A 20,739-nucleotide genomic window follows, 5' to 3' on the forward strand; every position below is an offset into this window, starting at 1 on the left:
GGTGGGGTATAAGTGACCTCTGCATTAGAGTGGGACAGGGATTTGAACAGCGTCCTGTGAGATGTAAATGTCCTCACAGTGGGTTCGGATCTGGCGGAATATCTGGAGTTGGCAAAGTGAACGTGAGCAGGGTAGTGTCATGGTCCGGTCCAAGAAGTCTGCATTCCGGTTCACGGTCCGGTCTTTCGATTCCTTATTCTGGGTTTCCCTGTGTTCTCTTGTTCCTTTGGGTGCCTTAATTGAGGCACCTGATTCCCGTTTTGGGCTGGCACATAAATACCTCTCAAACCAAGTTTCCCTGCTGGACTGTTCCCTTCCTCTTCCTTCTGCAGCCTCGCCTGCATGCCTGTCAAGTTCAACTGCCGGAGTGAGACAGGAGCCTTGCCACGCCAAGATAAGAAACTATCTACCGTTGAGTTTGGAACTATCTCTTTGTGTCCCCGTTTTCAGTGTCCATGTCAAAGAAGAGTCCTAGCCCTAGGTCCTGTTCCTAAGGAGGGATCCTGACACTGTGTAAGGCCCTGGCCCTAAGTCCTGTTTCCAAGGAGGGGTCCCGGCTCTGTGTTCTGTGTACGAGTCTCGGCCTTATGTCCTGTTCCCAAGGAGGGGTCCCGGCTCTGTGTTCTGTGTTCCTGTGTTCCACGTCCCAGGTGCCATGTTCCAGTCCTGTCCAAGTCAAGGCTTTGTGTTCTCGTCCAGTCCAGGAGTCTCTCGTCCAGTCCAGGAGTACCTCAGCAGTTCCCTGGGCAAGTGGCCTCGGCCGTCATCCTGGCCTCGCGTCCTAGAAAGCATCCCGGCCCTACGTCCTAGAAAGAGTCCCGGCCTTGCGCTCCAAGGAGGAGTCCCGGCTCTGCACCCAACAAGCCGAATCCAAGAACCGAGCCAAACCTAGCCCAAGATCCACGTCCTTCCCTGGAGTACCTCGGCCTGCCCAAAAATACTTCATCCAGTCCACATCCAAGGCTCTGAGTGTCCAGTCCACATCCAAGGCTCTGAGCGTTCAGTTTAAGACTAAGGCTCTGTGTTCCTGTGTTCCAAGACCAATTCCAGACGTCGTGTTCCAACCCTGTCCAAATCTGAGGTTCGTGTCCTCATCTAGTTCCGCTTCCTCGCCCCACCCAGGAGTTCCTCGCCCAGCCCGCTGCTGTGGTAACTCGTCCTGTGCTGGAGTACCACGTCCTGTCCTGTAGCCACGTCCTGTCATTTCCAAGATCCTAGTCCCGAGTCCTAGCCTGGACCCGGGTTCCGGTTCTGAGTCAAGACCCAGATTCCATGTCCTTGTCCATGCTCTGGTTTCGGAGTTCCGTGTTCCTATGCCAGGCTCCTCGTTCTTATTTTCCCATCCGGGTCCCATGTTTCTAGTCCACGTCCTAGCCCAGGGCCCGAATCCTAGTCTCGTCCAGCGCCTGTGTCAATGTCCAGCGTCGTTTCTTCCTGACTCACCTTGCTATCTCGATTAACCTAGTCCTGTTACTTCATTGTTTGTGTCTTGCATTTATCTCCGCTTCCGCCGTCAACGTCCCCCTTTTAACAGGTAGGGAATAAGAAGAGAGTGTTTAAACTGGGAAAACATAGTCACCAGTACTGGAACTCTTTAGCAGATCATTTCAGTTGTTTATTTTATGATCTTGCAGATACTGACTGAAGAAAGAGGGCTGTTCAGGAAGAGCGTGAGCCCGGAGGGTACGCGGATGTGAGTAAGTCAGACAGGGACAGCGTCTGTGTTGTGGTTTCCTATGCAATGGTGATAAGCCATTTTCTCAAGTGAGGAGTTCGTTGCTTAAGTTAAAGGTCAGGAGCTCCAGGGTTGTGACTTCGGGATTTCTACCTGTGCCACGTGACAGTGAGGCCAGGAGTAGGAAGATTATACAGTTTAATACATGGCAAAGGAGTTCGTGTGGGAGGGAGGGCATAAGATGATTCGATCATTGGGCTCTCTTCCAGGAAAGGTGGGACCGGTACAGAATATATCCACGTACTTGGCCTCCACCGCAGTAGACTCGCTACTCTCTGGCTCAATAAAAATCATCCTTACCTCTGCTCTAAAAAGTCACTCCTCAATTTTGCGGGTGTGCCTGCTAGTTCTGGATACCCCACCATAAGAGACATCCACCCTGTCTAGTCCTTTCAACATTTGGTGGGTTTCAATAAGATTCTCCACGCGTTGCTATAAACTCCAGTGACTACAAGTGCATAGCTGCCAAACGCTGCTTAAATGTTAACAGCGCCATTGCAGGAATCATCCTCGTCAACCCTCTCCAATGACAAAACATCCTTTCTAATATATTCGGCCCAAAACTGTTGACATTACTCCAAGTGCGGCCAGCCTAGTGTCTTATAAAGGCTCAGTTTTAACTCCTTGCTTTTATATTCTATTCCCCCTGAAATAAATGCCAACATTGCATTTCCCTTCTTTACTCGACCTGGAAATTAATGTTTTGGGAGTCCTGCACGAGGACTCCTAATTCCGTCTGCTACTCTACTGTTTGAACATATTCCTCCATGTATCGAAGCCTTGAACAGAATCAAAGACTTTGCTTCTACATGGCATTGATTAGATCAGCTCGATACAGCTACAATAAACAGTTTCAAAGAGAATACAACATAAATTCATTTGAAATGACAAGTTTTGGAAACGGAACTCGTGTTGGCTAAACAGCTTTTCACACGCTTGCTTTGAAATTGTAACCGCTGGTTGCAGAAGAGTTTTTAATCTTGATATAAACTGTGGAAAATCTGACACGTACAGACGGAAAACTGCAGGATCACTAACACCGCCACCACCAGAGGAGCGTTACAATGGATCTGATGACTTCTTATTCACTGATCCGAAACACAGATAACGTGCTGATCGGAAATAAAGATCAGAAGCTGAATTAGTCTCACCTCAATTCACCAAGAATGTTCTGTCTCCGTCTGGATATATTTTTCTTCCAATTTCTTACCAGAAAACCAAGCGAAGGATATTTAGTAGCTGTGGGGGAGGGGCCGGTGTTGCTGTTCTGTGAGACTGACAGCGCGATTTCTCTGTTTGCCAACTGCTCCCTATCCGCAGGGCGGATTCCGTCACGCAGACATTCCTCGGAGCAGGGAGCGGCTTCTCTGCTGAAACCAAACAAACTAGTTCTACATTCCACTTCAACTGTGCACAAAACTCGTTTAATATTGTATTTAAGCATTTCTGTTACGGAAAAAAAATGATCTCCCTATGATATAGAAAAGAAAGTTCCCCAATGTCTACAATCTGAATGACTACTTGTTACAACTGCTAGCAGACTTTGTGAGATTCCAGTACTTAATTTTACTTCAAACTCCCATATTTGCAGTTTAAATATCATTGTTAGGATTTAATTAAATAAATCGATCAGCGGCATTCTCCACTGCGACGTCTCGATCAGTAAAACAGTAAAATGTCACGGTCCCTCTGGTATTCTGAGTCCCCTTCAGCTCTTCTGTTGTAGTTGTCATCGGGTCCTACTGTGTGTGTGTGTGTGTGTGTGTGTGAGAGAGAGAGAGAGAGAGAGAGGGGGGGTGGGGGGAGAGGGAGAGGGAGAAATAGGAGAAGGGATCCTGCCCTGGCCCGTGGGACATTTTAGATATCACTATCCGTGCGCGAGTTTCTTTTAACGCAGTTGGTCAACAATTAATTGGCTGAAGGTGTCAGAGCTCCCTTCTCCCCTTGTATTCCCTCCCGCTCCCGACAAAAGCCGAACCCCGCTGTACACGCTCACGGATTTGCAGAATCGGAGACAACATTTGCAGTACCTCTGATGTTGAAACCGGAGGGAGTTCAGTGCGGTCCCGGATGAGAAATGCGCCGACCCTGCGCCGGAATTCAGTCTGCGCTGCTGCTCCCGACCCTATTCGGTTATAGAGTGTCCGTCGCTCATTACAGACAGACAGGTCCGGATGAGCCGTGGTTAATGAGGCAGTCCGCAGTTCTGGTCCCACACCTCCTCCCCAGCCTGGTACAGGTCGGTCAGCGGGAGAGAGGAGAGAGGACTAAGACAAATGCAGCAAACACAGACTGAATTACAGAGGCTGTATGAATGTTCCCTCGCGTTCCCAAATAGTTTCTGTCTGGATTTCCGTGTAGATCTCACTTTTCCTCCTTATTTTTCTGACGCAACCAGCGGGGCGAAGCTTCTCCGTTTTATTCAGCCAGTCCCAGGCTGTGAATTTGATCCAGCCGGGTTGAGGGCTCCACCCTGTGTATGAACGGGGCTGTCCGGCTCAGGGCGAGTTTCAGCTCAAACACTTTGATCAAATAAGCTACACCTACTTCGGGATCAAATTATTTAAGACGTGACAGATCGGGAGGGGTTAATATAGGAGGGGCAGCGTTACCAGTACGAGAAAATGTCATGGCAGTGCTCCGCCAGGACAGACTGTAGAACTTCACTAGTGAGGCGTTGTAAGACCATAAGACCATAAGACAAAGGAGCAGAAGTCGGTCATTCGGTCCATCGAGTCTGCTTCGCCATTTTGTCATGAGCTGATCCATTCTCCCATTTGGTCCCACTCCTCCGCCTTCTCACCATAACCGTTGATGCCCTGGCTACTCAGATACCTATCAATCTCTGCCTTAAATACACCCAATGACTTGGCCTCCACTGCCGCCCGTGGCAACAAATTCCATAGATTCACCACCCTCTGGCTAAAATAATTTCTTCGCATTTCTGTTCTGAATGGGCGCCCTTCAATCCTTAAGTCATGCCCTCTCGTACTAGACTCCCCCATCATGGGAAACAACTTTGCCACATCCACTCTGTCCATGCCTTTCAACATTCGAAATGTTTCTCTGAGGTCTCCCCTCATTCCTCTAAACTCCAAGGAATACAGTCCAAGAGCGGACAAACGTTCCTCATATGTTAACCCTCTCATTCCCGGAATCATTCTAGTGAATCTTCTCTGTACCCTCTCCAACGTCAGCACATCCTTTCTTAAATAAGGAGACCAAAACTGCCCACAGTACTCCAAGTGAGGTCTCACCAGCGCCTTATAGAGCCTCAACATCACATCCCTGCTGCTATACTCTATTCCTCTAGAAATGAAGCCAACATTGCATTCGCCTTCTTCACCAGCGACTCAGCCTGGAGGTTATGTGTGGAACTCAGTAATAAGAAAGGTGGTCATGTTAACAGGGCTCTAATACAAACGTCCCAACAGTCTTAGGGATTTAGAGGAACACATTTGTAAGATTGCAGACCTTTGCAAGAAACTTAAATTTGTTATAGTAGGTGATTGTAACTTCCAAATAATTACTGGGAATCCCACACTGTAAATGGACTAGGTGGGATAGAGTTTGTCAAGCGCGTCGAAGAACGTTTCCTTCATCAGTACACAGAGGTTCCAATAAGCGAGCCTGCGATATTGAATCTGCTATTAAAGAATGAGGCAGCGCAGGGGACAGAAGATTGTGTATAGGAACACTCTGCAGCCAGTGACAATGATGCCCATAATTTCAAAGTAAGTATGTAAAATGTTAGATCCGACAGGTGGCTTGAGATTCTAAATTGAAAAAAAAAAAACAATTTTGATGGTATCGGAAAGAATCTGGCAGGTATGGATTGCGACAGGTGGCTTTCTGGCAAAAATATAATTGGAAGCTGTGAGACCTTCGAAAACGACATGTTTACACTACAAACATGCAAGTGCAGATCAGAATAAAAGGTAAGGATAACATGTGCAGGAACCCTGATTTTCAAGAGATATTGAGGCGCAGGTTAAAAGAAGAAAGCAGATAATGGCAAGTAGGATCACATGCGGTCCTTATGTAGTGCAAGAGAAAGTACAAGTGCAAGAGAAAGCTCAAGAAAGAAATCCGGGAGGCTGCAAGAAGGCAGAAGTTCCTCTAGTAGATAAGATGAAGGAGAATCACTGAGGAATCGACAGGCATGTTCAGAGCAAACGGATCGCAAGGGATAAAATTGGACCTCTTGAAGACCAGAGTGATAATCCATCTGTGGAGCCAAAAGAGTTGTCGAACACCTAAAATGAATTATTTGCATCTGCATTTCATCGGGGCACGGAAGCAGAGCCTATGGAAGCGAGGCAAAGCGGTATCAATTTCATGAACCATGAACAGATTACAGAGGAGGAAGCGTTTGCCACCTTGAGGCAAATCAGAAAGGATAAATCTCCAGGATCAAACAAGATGTTTCCTCGGACCCTGCGGAAGACAAGTGCAGAAATTGATGGGGCCCTTGCGGAGATATTCAAAACATCCTTAACGACAGGTGAGGTACCAGGAGATTGGAGGATATTGTTCTACTGTTTACAAAGTGCTGTAAACACAAACCAGAAAATTACTGGTCGGTGAGTCTGACATCAGTGTGTGAAAATTATTGGAAGCTATTCTACGGGACTGGATATATATGTATTTGGACAAACTTGCACTGTCCAGTCCCGATGAAGTGTCTCGGCACGAAACGCCGATTGTCCTCTTTTGTACAGATGCTCTCCGATATTTTGAGTTTCTCCAGCATTTTGTATGTGTTGTTTGGATTTCCAATATCTGCTGATTGTATCTTCATAAGGATGGCTTCGTGCGTGGTAGGTTATGTCTAACTAATCTTACAGGGTTTTTCCAGGAAGCTACCAGGAAAGTGAATGAAAGAAATGTTGCCGACAAGACTTTGACAAAGTCCAGCATGGGCGGCTGGTCGAGAACGTTCAGTCGCTCGGTATTCAGGATTCCGCTTTGGAAGAGTGCTAGTGGAGGGTTGACTCTCTGCCCGGAGGCCTGTGACTAGTGGTGTGCCTCAGAAATCAGTGCTTGGCATTTGTTGTTTGTCATCTATATCAATGAGTTGGAATGATGTGCTTAACTGATCGGCAGATTTGCGGATAGCCCCAAATTTGAGGGTATAGTGGACAACGTGGCTTGTAGAAGAATCTGCATCAGCTGTAAAGATGGGCTGAAAAATGACCGATCGAATTTAATGCAGACAAGTGCAATGATTTGCACTTCTGTCCGACCAATCAGGAAAGCTCTTAGTGAACGGTAGGGCACTAAGGACTGTCATGGAACAAAGGGATCTGGGAGGTCAGGTCCATAATCTATTGAAAGTTGTGCCACAGGAAGAGAGGATCGTAAAGAAAGTTTTTGGTACGTTGGTATTTAATAAATCGACGTACTGAGTCCAGGAGATGGGATATTATGTTGAAGTTGAATAACACAGTGGCGAAGTAAAATTTGGAGAATTGTGTGTAGTTTTGGTCACCTACCCACAGAAAAGCTGTAAACAAGGTTGAAAGAAAACAGAAAAAAAAAAACAAGAATGTTGTCGGGTCTGGGGGACCTGAGTTATAGGGAAAGATTGAGCAGGGTAAAATTGTATTCTTTAGAACGTGGAAGATTGAGAGAGGATTAATAGTGGTATACAAAATTATGAGGGGTATAGCTGCGGGTAAATGCAAGCAGGCTCTTTCTATTGAGGTTGGATAGACTACAATCAGAAGGCATGGGTTGAAGCTGAAAAATGAAAAGTTTACGGGGAACCAGGGGTTGGGGTGCTTTTTCACTCAGAGGGTCGTGACAGCAAGTGGTGCATGCGAGCTCAATTTCAACGTTCAATCGAAGCTTAGGTAGGTACATGGATAGCAGGGATATGGAGGATTATGGTCACGGTGCAGGTCGGTGAGAGTAGGCAGTTTAACTGTTTTCGGGTTTGACTAGACGGGCCGAAGGGCCTGTTTTTTTTTTTTTTGCTGTAGTTTCATATGACTCTCTGTTCTGAGGCACGTAATTTCATCTTGAAAACAAACCAAACCCATTCGCCCATGTACGATTCAGAGAGGTTTATAACTATTCATTTATTGACATTAGCATCAACTGAATATTGTATTTCCATCCGGGCAATTCTTGCAACAAGAAACCCCTTCGCCATTGGTTAATCAGCGGGTTGTTGATTAACACGGCGCCTGAAATATTTGTGAAATGCATCTTTCTGAAAAGACGCCCATTCCAAATGGCGAGAAATTGTACCCATGTGGGGAGTGATAGGTTGTTTGGAAATGGGCGCTATCGAAGGACTGACGCGCGAACTTGAGATGCACTGTTGTTGGAATGGCCGTCGGGGAGGGGCAGACGCAGAAACTTATATATTACACCGCGGTTAACTTGGCTGACAGGGAGGGAGTGACGTATTGATTGAAAATTATAACCAGCCAGGGAGTTGTGTGGTAGTGAAAATGGGAGCCAGGAAGGGAATGATTCCCAATTTTAATATGTTCACAGGAGTACAGACCAGCACGCAGATCACATTCACAAACTGACAGGCTATAGTCTACCAGAGAGAGAGAGAGAGAGAGAGAGAGAGAGAGAGAGACAGAGAGACAGAGAGACAGAGAGAGACAGAGAGAAAGGGAGAGAGAGAGAGAGAGAGAGAGAGAGAGAGAGAGAGAGAGAGAGAAAGAAAGAAACATTTCACGTTCAGTTCAGATGAAGAGTCTCGACCCGAAATGTCGACTGTTTACACTTTTCTATAGATGCTCTCTGGCCTCCTGAGTTCCTCCAGCGTTGTGTGTGTGTGTTGCTCCGTAGAAAAAGCCTGCGTGCATTTACCCTATATGTACTCCTCATTATTTATTATGCCTCTGTCAAATCCCCCTCCATCTTCTACGCTCCAAGTAATAAAGTGTGAACCGGTCCAATCTTTCATTTTAACTCAGGTTCTCCAGATCCGAGAAGATCCCTGTAAATTTCCTCCGGACTGCTTCAACCCTATTCATAGTTTTCTTCCTAGTAGATGACTAAACCTGTACACAATACTCCCAGTTAGGCCTCAACAGCGTCTTTTACAACTTCAACACTACATTCTACCTCCTGTGATCACTACTTTGATTTATGAAAACCAGCCTGCCAAATGCTTTCATTTCAACCCCTATATACCTGTGCGCCACTTTAAATGAATTATGCGTCTGTATTCACAGATCCTTTTGTTCTACAGCACACCCCAGTGTACCATTCACTGTGTAAATCTTACCCTGGTTGGTCCTTCTGAAGTGCAGCACCTCGCACTTGTCTGTATTAAAATCCTTCTACCATTTTTACAGCTGATTCAGATCCTGCAGGAATCCAGTAGACTTCCTCGATTTCCACTGTGCTCCCAATCATGGTGTCATCCGCAAATGTGCGGATCGAGTTCACCACATTATTACTTAGATCAATGGTGGAGATGGCAAACAACGGAGGATCCATTTGGCACTCCACCAGTCAGAGGTCTCCAGTCAGACAGGCAATTGCTACCACGCTTCTCTCGCAAAGCCAATACTTAATACAATTTACTACCGCTCATTGAATGCCAAGTGTCTGAACTTTCTTGACCAGCATCCGATGCGGGACCTTGTCAAATATCTTGCTAATGTCTGTACACACAACATCCATTTCCTTGCCTTCATCAACGTTCTCAGCAAATTCCCCTTGAACCCCTATCATATTCGTCGGACACGACCTGTAAAGATTATCCCCAATCAGTCCCTGCCCGTCCAAATACTCAGAGACCCTGTCCCTTACTGTCCAATATTCTTCCCACGACTGACGTCAGCAGAGAGCCTTTCCTAAACAGCGGAACAACAGTACACATTACCCATGCACTTGATGGGGCAAGTGACCTAATTCTGATCCTTTATTTTATGGTTGTGTGAACTCGCTCAGAGAGGGAAATTAGATGACCCAGAATGAAATGGCGGAGCCGACTCACTGGTCCAATTTCCCCAATTCTGCTCCTATATCTTAAGGTCTCATTCGCCATCCTCCAATTCACCGGTGCCTCGCCGGTTGCTAAGGATGATTTAAGTATCTCTGCTGGAATCCGAGCAATGTCTGCACTTGCCACCTACAAGTTCGGAAGGAACACCTCGGCAGGCCCTGGGAGTCTCTCCACCGAGTTTACCTCAATGCAGCAACATGTCCGCCTCTTTAATACCTATGTGGTCCATGATCTGCTTCGCCCCACTTCTATACATTCTGTGCAGGTTCTGCATCCGTCTCCCTAATATATACAGATGCAGAACAAAATCTGTATGATTTCCCCCACCTCAACTGGCTTCACGCATTGATTAACATTCTGGTCTTCCAGAGGACCAATTTTGTCCCTTGCAATTCCTTTTCCTCTTTGCATTTCTGTAGAATCTCCTTGGGATCCCAGATCACATTGTCTCCTTGGGAAACCTCATGTCTTCTTTAACGTTCCTGATCTTGTCTTAAGCATTCTCTTGCATCTCCCGTATCACAGAAGTACCTCAGTTCTCCCTACCTGCCGACACCTGCTAACCAACTCCATTTTTTTTCTTAATTAATGCCTTAATATCTCTGGGAATCCAAAATTCTCTAAATCTGTTATATTTACCTTTCATTCTGACAGGCACATACAAGCTTGCTACTCTCAAAATTACACCTTTGCCTGACAATAGCGTGTCCCAATGAACAATTCTCATATCCTTTCAGATATCATCGAAATTGGCCTTTCTCCAATTTAGAATTTCAGTCCGCGGGGCAGACCGTACCTGGTCTATACTTACTTTTAAACTAATGTCGTTGTGATCGCTGGATGTAAAGAATTCGCAGACACAATCATCTGTCACCAGCCGTGTCTCAGTATCTAACAGGGAATCAAGTATCGCGCTCTCTCTCATTGGGAGCTCCATGTACCGATGAAGGAAACTTTTCTGAACACACTTAACAAACACTATCGAATCTAGGCCTTTTGAGTATGGGAGACCCAGTCAATGTGTGACGCTGTGTCAACTGGTCTTAGACTCTCCCACCATAGGAAATATCCTCGTCACATCCACTCTATCAAGAATTTCACCCCTTATTGTTCTGAATTCCAGTGAATACTGGCCCAGAGCCACGAAACGCTCCTCTTAAGACAAGCCTTTCAAACCAAGAATAATTTTTGTGAACCTCCTTTGAACCCTCTCCAGTTTCAGCGCATCCTTTCTACGACAAGGGAGACGAATCTGCTCCCAATGCTCCAAGTGAGGTCTCGCCATCACCTGTTAAATCATTCCATCACGTGGCATAGGCAGCAATCCAGAGATTACTACCCTGGAAGTGTTGTTTCTCAACTCTTTAACTATCTCCCTAAAACCTCTTTTCAGGATCTTATCACCTTGTCTACCGATGTCATTGCTGCCAATGCTCACCAGACTTCGGGCTGCTCACCCTCGCCCTTGAGAATACCACGGACCCGATCCGAGATACCCATGATCCTGGCCCCAGGGAGGCAACATACCATGTGAATCTCTCTATCGCCCCCACAGAACATCGTCGCTTTCCCTCTGACTGAGGAATCTCCTATCAACACTGCAATTGTCTTCATCTCTCGGTTATTCTGAGCCACAACACCCGACTCAGTGCCGGACAGCCGGTCACTGCGGCTCCTCCCGGGTACGTCGTCGCCCTCAATAGCATCTAAACTTGTGTACTATTCATGAGGGAACGGTCACAGTGGCTGTGCATTTCCCCACCTTCTCCTGACAGCCACCCAGTTACCTGTCTCCTGCAACCTAAGAGTCCTACCCCACTTTAGCTCCTGTCTGTCACCTCCTCATTATCCCGTGTGAGTCGAAGGTCATCGAGCTGCAGCTCCAGTTCCTTAACACCTTCTCTCGGGAGGCGCTACTCGGTGTACCTGGCGCAGATGTGTTGATCTGGAGGTCTGCCAGACTTCCCACATCCCACACATAGTACAGAACCCTGCCCAGGAGCCATTCACACTAATCTGCTCTGCCATAACAAATGAGGAATGAACAAGTGAGGACAGAGAGAGAGTAACTTACAAGACAATGTATCACCCAAACCTGATCTCCCCTAAGCCCGATGAGCCAAAGCCAGTCTAAACAGTGACACAAGCAAAAAGAATGGCCGTCCCGCTTGTACTTGAATTATTCTTATTGGACCTTATTACTGCGTGAAGTAGCCGTTTTCAGGGGCTGAATGGCCTACGTATGCACATTGCTCTGTTCACAAGAGAATTGTTTGCAACTGATTTGGAGTAAACCAATCGAATGAGTGTTTGCGAAGGCATGTGTGAACTTTTAGTTTCCCGTACATAACATTAATATTGCTCTAAATATGAATTTATATTCCATTTTCAGTGAGAATTCCGGACCCCAGCAGGGGTTGCGGAATCAAACGGTTGCAAGGCAGCACGGTCCGGAAGAGAAGACGAGCTTCCCGTTCCCTTTCACTCATCCTGCAGACTCCCCATCGCTCTCTTGCGCCATTACACGGTCCCGGCCACTGCACCACGCGCCCTCTCACAGAGCTTCGTCAGCACCGCGGTCCGGGGCTCGAGCTGGCAACCCGTGCTCCTGTCATCTCCCAGACAACAAGAACCTGTCGTAATATGACGCGCGATATTTTGTTTCCATTGGTAGCAGATAATGTCAATCTAGAGCACCAACCAATAGAGATACGGGACTGTTCAAGAGGGCGTTCCACCCGCGGACATCATCACCCCCCCCATCACGCTCACTCCCGCTTAAACTCGATTATATCACAGAGCAAACCTCCCGCTATTTAATTTATTTTAATTTATCTGCAACTGTTTTGTCGATCTTTTTTTTTGCTAGTCCCGTTCAATAAAGTATAAGCGATGTGAATATGCATTTGTGTCATGTGCACGTTCAAGTCCAAATACAGAGATCCTGGAGATGCTGGAAATCCGGCGTAACAATCAAAATGCTGGGTAAACTCATCAGGACAATGACCCTCTCCGAGGAGGAGTAAAGCGTCGACGTTTCGGGCCGAGACTGTCACACATCTGTCACCTGTTACCTGTCAGAAAGGGTGGGGATAAAGGGAGCCTTGTCTGATTGGCTGTCGGTGATTCGTGTTGCTCCACAGGAGTCTGTGTTGGTAACGTTTCTATTCGCGTTCTAAGTGAATGCATCGGATGACAGCATTGATGGCCGTGTGGCCAAATTTACGAGTGCTATCGAATATTGAAAGGCCTGGATAGAGTGGCCGTGGTTGGCTACAGTATTTAGTTATCACGATGCCATGAATTGCACTGTAATTATACCAACGATAGGCCTGCTCCGCGGCCCGAGTTGCTAAGTTGGAGAGTGGCGCTTTATTCACAAAATCCTGATAGCCACAGTGACTTTGCCCTGATCCCAGTAATGGGACCCCGCCAGTGCAGCACCACAGTGCACTATGAACTGATTGCAAAGCTACGAAATTGCATGTGAATAGCCTCCCCTCCCCCAGCTCCACTCTCTCTGCGTCATCAATAGACTGGGACATTTCACGTCTCGCTGCTTCCGTCAGGCCATAAAACAGTGAACAACTGTGGTCCGGTCCAGACACACACTACCGCCGGTTTATCAATCTCCAATGAGAAAGCCTAATCACCTACTCCTGAGATTCAATAACATTGCTGACTCTGAATTCAATGCCAGGATGGACGGAGAGTTTCCAGAAGCAGCCGCGTAAATAAAATGTGATCTTAGTAGGTGTGGCGCATGCTCAGAACGTGAAGGAGAGAGAGAAACTGAGCCAAGTCACAGACTGATGAAGGCCAGAAATGATCCATTCTGATACAGAAAGGAAAGCAGAGAGTTTGATATTGTGCCTGAATGCCTGAACTGTGGCCAGTTAGAAAATGAGGTTTTGTTCCTTTAAACTAAATTGAGTCTCGCTGTAACAATCTCGACGTCACCATGGAGACTAAAATTAACTAATTTGAAATGCTGTCCATCAAGCGTGTTTTGCAAACTTTTAACAGAAAAGGGCAAGGATTTGTGTATAGGAATCACAAACACAACATCACGTTAGTTCCGCTGTATCTGTCAGTTCACCAGTGCTTGAATGCCGCCGATCCTTGAATGTGGAGGCGGAGATGCTGGAGAAGACAGCGCCCCACTCGCTACAAGGAGAGCCCGATCACGTGTCCATGTCCGTCATCTGATTGGATACATTGCCATGACGTTGATAGCAGTGTGATGTCATTCACTGGCTCTCATTTTGGAAGGGATTCAGTCGGCCATCGCAGATACACCAACAGCTTCGCACTGGGAAGCGGCCGTTCACTTGCTCCGTGTGTGCGAAGAGAGTCATTCAGTTAACCCACCTTGTGATGCTCCAGTGAGTTCACAATAAATAGAGGTCACATTTCTGTCCGGAGTGAGCAAAGAGTTTTACACAATCATCCCAGCTGCTGCAACACCAGCAACTTCACATCAGGGAGGAAGTTCAAATAAGTTCTGTGTTAAATATTTAACCATCGCGGTGACTGAAGGCAGCTGCAGGTTCATGAGGGATTGTTACTGTCAGATTCTGCAGTTATTGCGGCTGCTCATCGCACCCAGGACTGAACCCTAGTCACTGAGCATTGGAGCAGTCTGTTCTGCTGATGTTAGCCTTAAACTAGACTGGTGTTTAATATTGTGGGTCTGTGAAAGGTAAATCAGTTCTGTATCAAATCCCGTGTCTCGGGTACTCCCTGTCTCTACCACACTCATAATGTAAACCAGAGAGGCCACTCGGCCCATCTGGTCCCTGCCCATGGTTGTGTTCCATATCAGTATTTTACAATCTATCGCTGCCGTTCACCTCTCTCTCTCTCTCTCTCCCTGTGATAACAGGTTGCAACTAATCATCACTTCGTGGGAGAAGAGATGTCCCTTCAATTTCACAGAATCACAGAAATCTACAGCACATTACAGGCCCTTCCTTCGGCCCACAGTGTTGTGCCGCCCATTTATCCTATAATTACCCTACTTCAGAACCCTCTAATTTTCTAAGCTCCATGTGCCTATCTAAGATTCTCTTAAAAAGGCCCTATTGTATCTGCCTCTACCACCGTTGCTGGCAGTGCATTCCACACAGCCACCACTCTCTATGTAAAAAAATACCTCTGACATCTCCCTTGATCTACTTCCAAGCACCTTAAACTCTGCCCCTTCGTGTTAGCCATCTCAGTCCTGCGAAAAAGCCTCTGACTATTCACACGATCAATACCTCTCATCATCTTATACACCTGCATGAATTTCCTGCATGATTTTCTCCAGAAAGAAGACGAATGAGCTCATTGAGTACTTGAGCTTCCCCAGAGCTGGACTAAGTTGGTTCAGCTCCTTCGTCCCTGCTATTTTCAACATTTTGGGTCATTTTCACTCATTTAAATGACTGTGCCTCAGACAGCTGGTTTGGTGCGATGCACCTCTAACGTCTGACAACAGACTGGCGAGTGAATATTCGATGGAGCAGGGTCAGAAACAAACGAGTTGCCAGCATGAATCAGGGCTTTGGGGCTCCAGAAAGAGATGGGGTCTGGAGGTTACGAGCAGGAGGAGGAAGAGGAGCCAGACCAGCAGGATGTGGCCATGAATGAAAAATGAGAAACATTAGGAACCTGGTTAATTGAAAAACAAAATGGTTAATTTCTACAAAATATTGCAGGTAATCAGCAGATCAGACAGCAAATGTGGAGAGGAATAAGTAGACAGCATTTAAGCCGACCCCCTTCAGCATGCCTAGACCGTGTACTCCTCTTCTTAGTTGCTGCCTGAACTGCAGAGCTCGTTCAGCATTGTGTGTGTGCGTCACTGTGTTTCCAGCAACAGCAGAATCTCTTGTGTTTCATATCTGCATTTGTAAGAGGACTGTACTTTGGCACTAGATACACGAAATGCCTGTTGATATTTAGTGTATTGTTTATGGGAGCCGCTTTCTGCGTTAAAACAGCTGCTGAGTTTTCTACACACAAAAAAAACTGAGGTATGGACATGGAACCAGTGTTTGCAGAAACCTTTAATGGCAGCTTGATTACCCATAAAGCCTTGCGTTTAAAATTTCGCTGTCACTTGCAGCACCGATCAAATGCGCAGGCGTCATGGTTGCCGCAGTCTCCGATAATTGCGCATGCGCGCAGTACTCATTCGGCCTCAGCACCATCGGAACAGATAAGGGCCGTTTCGACTCTAATTGAGTTCAATTGCTGTGAGCTCCGGACACCGTGGCCGCAAACTCGGGACAGGGCAGGTCTTTTTCCTCTCTCTCTGTCCCACGATTCGTACACGGGCCCCGAGGAGCTTCCTGCACGTCAGGGAATGGGAGCAGATAGATCTCACAGACAGAGCTGAGCTCCAGCTATCTAAATGCAAGGATTAGGAACTCGGAGAAAGAGAACAAAATCTTTCTATCAGCTGTTGAGAAAATCACCTTCGTTCAACCTGTAACCGCAGCAAGAGAAATTCTGCAGATGCTGAAAATCCAAGCAACACACACGAATTGCTGGAGGAACTCAGCATTAGTACTCTTTTCTATAGATGCTGCCTGGCCTGCTGAGTTCCTCCAGCATTTTGTGTGCGTTGCTTGTTCTGCCTGCTCTTGTTCTGGAGTTTTTTTTTTCCGGTGAGAACATGTTTTGACCCATTCTCTCTGGGTACATAATAATATCAAACACCTCTGCCCTGGGCGACAAGTAGTTTTCTCATCATAAATGTGCCAGACTCCAATGAGACAGACTACTGCCCTTCCCTTCATATTCATTGGCATTGCCATCACTGAGTTCATCCTACCGTCAGTCACCTGGGGGAGTGTTCACGGGAAGAATTTATGTGAAATACAAAAACTGTGTGTATTGTGGTGATGCAAAAGTTGCTGGAGAATTTGCAAGTGGGAAGAAGGGGAGTGATATTTGGAAATCCGACTTTTTAAAGCGTCATTTAGCAAGAAAATCACATACAATGACATGCAAAAGTTTGGGCATCCCTGGTCAAATTTTCTGTTACTGTGAATAGCTAAGCGAGTAAAAGATGACTTGATTTCCAAACGGCATAAAGTTAAAGATTACACATTCTTTAATATTTTATGCAAGATTACATTTTTCCATCGTTTACAGTTTCAAAATAACAAAAAAAGGAAAAGGGTCTGAAGCAAAAGTTTGGGCACCCTGCATGGTCAGTACTTAGTAACAACCCATTTGGCAAGTATCACAGCTTGTAAACGCTTTCTGTAGCCAGCTAAGAGACTTTCAATTCTTGTTTGGGGATTTTTGCCCATTCTTCCTTGCAAAAGGCTTCTAGTTCTGTGAGATTCTTGGGCCGTCTTGATGCACTGCTGTTTTGAGGTCTATGCACAGATTTTCAATGATGTTTAGGTCGGGGGTCTGTGAGGGCCATGGCAAAACCTTCAGCTTGCGACTCCTGAGGTAGTCCATTGTGGATTTTGAGGTGTGTTTAGGATCATTATCCTGTTGTAGAAGCCATTCTGTTTTCATCTTCAGCTTTTTTTGCAGACGGTGTGATGTTTACTTCCAGAATTTGCTGGTAGTTAATTGAATTTTTTCCTCCCTCTACCAGTAAATGTTCCCCGTGCCACTGGCTGCAACACAAGCCCAAAGCATGATCGATCCACACCCGTGCTTAACAGTTGGAGAGGTGTTCTTTTCATGAAATTCTGTCCCCTTTTTTCTCCAAACATACCTTTGCTCATTGCGGCCAAAAAGTTTTATTTTAACTTCATCAGTCACAGGACTTGATTCCAAAATGCATGAGGCTTGTATAGATGTTCCTTTGCAAACTTCTGATGCTGCATTTGGTGGTGAGGATGCAGGAAAAGTTTTCTTCTGATGACTCTTCCATGAAGGTCATATTTGCGCAGGCCCCACTGCAAAGTAGAACAGTGCACCACCACTCCAGAGTCTGCTAAATCTTCCTGAAGGTCTTTTGCAGTCAAACGGGGATTTTGATTTGCCTTTCTAGCAATCCTATGAACAGTTCTCTCTGAAAGATTTCTTGGCCTTCTAGACCTCAACTTGACCTCAACCATTCCTGTTAACTGCCATTTCGTAGTTACTTTACGAACTGAGGAAACAGCTACCTGAAAACGCTTTGCTGTCTTCTTATAGCCTTCACCTGCTTTGTGGACATCATGTATTTTAATTTTCAGAGTGCTAGGCAGGGGCTTAGAGGCAGCAGTCCATGGCTGCTGATTGTTGGGACTAGGTTTGAGGAGTCAGGGTATTTATAAAGCTTTGAAATTTGTAACACCTGGCCTTTCCTAGCGAAGATTGTGAACAAGCCATAGCCCTAACAAGCTAATCAAGGTCTGAGATGTTGGTAAAAATTATCTGAGAGCTCAAAACTCTTGGGGTGCCCAAACTTTTGCATGGTGCTCCTTTCCTTTTTTTCACTTTGAAATTGTACAAAACAAAAATACTACACTAATCTTGCTTAAAATGTTGAAAAGAATGTTTCATCTTTAATTTTATGACTTTTGGAGATCAGTTCATCTTCCACTTGCTTTACTATTCAGAGTAACAGAAATTTTGACCGAGCTGCCCAAACTTTTGCCTGCCAATGTATATACAGTGTGCAAAAGCACTGGTGAGAAAATCCTTCAGTACCGCTACAGGCCTGTTACATAGGTTGTGTGAGAGTGCAGATGAACTTGATCAAACCCAGAGGAGATCAAAGTTCTTATTGACAGTCATTTGCTGGCAGTTGAAATGACTACCTCTCTACATAAAATTCAGTGTTCACATGTTGTTGTCACTGGGCAAAAAATTGCACAGCACAAGATTTTTGTGCACACTGGTCATTACAAATTACAGGGGATATTGGTGGGAAGGCAGGGAGACCTCCAGTGTCCGACAGCCTCACATACAAGATGTGCATCCAGCTTCAACATTACGGAGTTGGAACTTCAAATGGATGAATTCTGGATCGTTCAGCAGTTGGAGGGGGTGATAGATATGACATAAAGAGAGGTGTGTTACACCGAGGTGCAGGACGCAGGAAACTGGGTGAGAGTCAGGAAGGAGAATGAGGTTCAATAGCCATCGCAGAGTACTCTTGTGGCCATCCCACACAATAACAGGTAGACCACTTTAGAAACTGTTAGGGGGATTACCTGGCAGAGGAAAGTCAAAGGGGTGATACGGGATTCGATAGTTAGGGGAACAAAACTAGAAGGGGACTAATATCCTAGTGGTAAGGCTTGCTAGTGCTAGTGGGGGAGTTATACTGAAGTTGCAGGGAGGGTGGGAGCCAGAATGACAGAACAGATAAAGGAGAGGGTGAATTGAATTGAATTGACTTCACATACATGAGGAGTAGAAATATTTATATTACGTCTCTAAATGTGCAATGTGCAATTTATGGTAATTTATAATAAACAGTATGTGCAACAGACAGTCAACATAACATAGAAATACAATTGTATCAGCATGAATTAATCAGTTTGACGGCCTGGTGGAAGAAGCTGTCCCAGAGCCTGCTGGTCCTGGTGTTTATGCTGTGGTACCATTTCCCAGATAGTAGCAGCTGAAACAGTTGGTGGTTCGGTTGACTGGGATCCCCAGTGATCCTTCAGGACCTCTTTACAGCCCTGAATAGTGGGAAGTTCACGTGTACAGATGTGCTGGTCTGTCCGCACCACTCTCTGCAGATTCCTGCGATTGAAGGAAGTACAGTTCCCATACCAGGCTGTGACACAGCCAGTCAGGATACTCTCAATTGTGACCCTGTAGAAAGTTCTTTGGATTTAGGTCCCCATTTCAAACGTTTCAATGGTCTGAGGTGAAAGAAGCACTGTTGTGCTTTTTTGACCACACAGCCAGTATGTATGGACCACGTGAGATCTTCGGTGATGTGTATGCCACAAACTTAAAGCTGTTCATGCTCTTAACCCCAGATCCATTGATGTCCATAGGGGTTAGCCTGTCTCCATTCCTCCTGCCGTCCACAATCAGCTCCTTTGTTTTTTGTGACAATGATGGAGAAATTGTTATCTAGACACAACACAGATGTTGTTCAGACCTCAGGGAGAGGAATTATGATATTATAGCCATGACTGGGACTGTCGCACCCAACAGTCTGAAGCATTTAGAAGAACAATTTTTTCTCTAGTGATCGCAGATGATGCCAAGAAACAAAGGTTGATATATTAAGTGATTTTAATTTTCCATATATTGACCCAACTACCATACTGTAAAAGGACTAGATGGGGTAGAGTTTGTCAAATGTGCCCTTAATCAGCACATAGAAGTGTACAATAAGCTGTGAGGAAATGATCCAGGGCTGGTGACAGAAATTAGTGATCATAATGCTATGACATTCCAAGTAAACACAGAAAAAGAGAGGTCTGGACCACAGGTTGAGATTCTAAATTGGAGAAAGGTCAATTTTGATGCCATCAGAAAGGATCTGATAAGTGTGGATTGGGACAAGCTGTTTTCTGGCAATTGAGTACTTGGTGAGTCGGAGGCCTTCAGAAGTGAAATTTTGAGGATGTAGATTTTGAATGTGCCCACCAAAATAAAAGTTGAAAGGTAACTGGGGCAGGGAACCTTGGTTTTCAAGAGCTATCGAGGCCCCGGATATTTTGTTCCTCTAAATGCCTCAGACTGTTGGGTGCTACCAAGACTCATTAATGACTACAATATCATAATTCCATGCCCTTAGCTCATCCAACAATTTTTTTCAGTTGTCTTGTCTTCATTTCTAAAAGCTTCCCAATAGTCTTTGCTCTTTTGTTTGCCCTCTCTTTGGCTTTTATGATGGCTTTGGCTTCTCATTTCAGCCATGGCTGTGTCCTGCCTTTACAATGCTTCCAGTTCTTTGGGATGTATCTACCATGCACGTCCGGAATTGCTCCCAGAAACTCCAGCCATTACTGCTCTGTCGTCATTCCTGCCAGTTTCCGATTCTAATCAAGTTTGGCCAGCTTCTCTGTCACAGAAACATGGAGAAGGTCAGTACAGAAACATGCCCACT

General features: G+C 45.8%; 1 protein-coding gene and 1 long non-coding RNA gene across 2 annotated transcripts in view; both read right to left on the reverse strand.

Annotated features, from left to right (window-relative positions):
• The window catches only part of LOC140207898 (uncharacterized), a 188,254-nt gene that overhangs the window by 15,258 nt on the left and 152,257 nt on the right, over positions 1-20,739 (reverse strand). Inside the window, exon 7 of the mRNA XM_072276441.1 lies at positions 11,244-11,435. Coding sequence (XP_072132542.1) covers positions 11,244-11,435 — 192 coding nt within the window. The remainder of the gene's footprint in view (positions 1-11,243; positions 11,436-20,739) is intronic.
• LOC140206731 (uncharacterized) lies at positions 2,885-4,107 on the reverse strand. The gene is made up of 2 exons (XR_011888372.1): positions 3,766-4,107; positions 2,885-3,105 (listed from the first exon to the last, which is right to left on the reverse strand). It is a non-coding gene; the product is annotated as an uncharacterized lncRNA (long non-coding RNA).

The sequence above is a fragment of the Mobula birostris genome, chromosome 13, assembly GCF_030028105.1.
Source record: "Mobula birostris isolate sMobBir1 chromosome 13, sMobBir1.hap1, whole genome shotgun sequence".
Classification (NCBI taxonomy): domain Eukaryota; kingdom Metazoa; phylum Chordata; class Chondrichthyes; order Myliobatiformes; family Myliobatidae; genus Mobula; species Mobula birostris.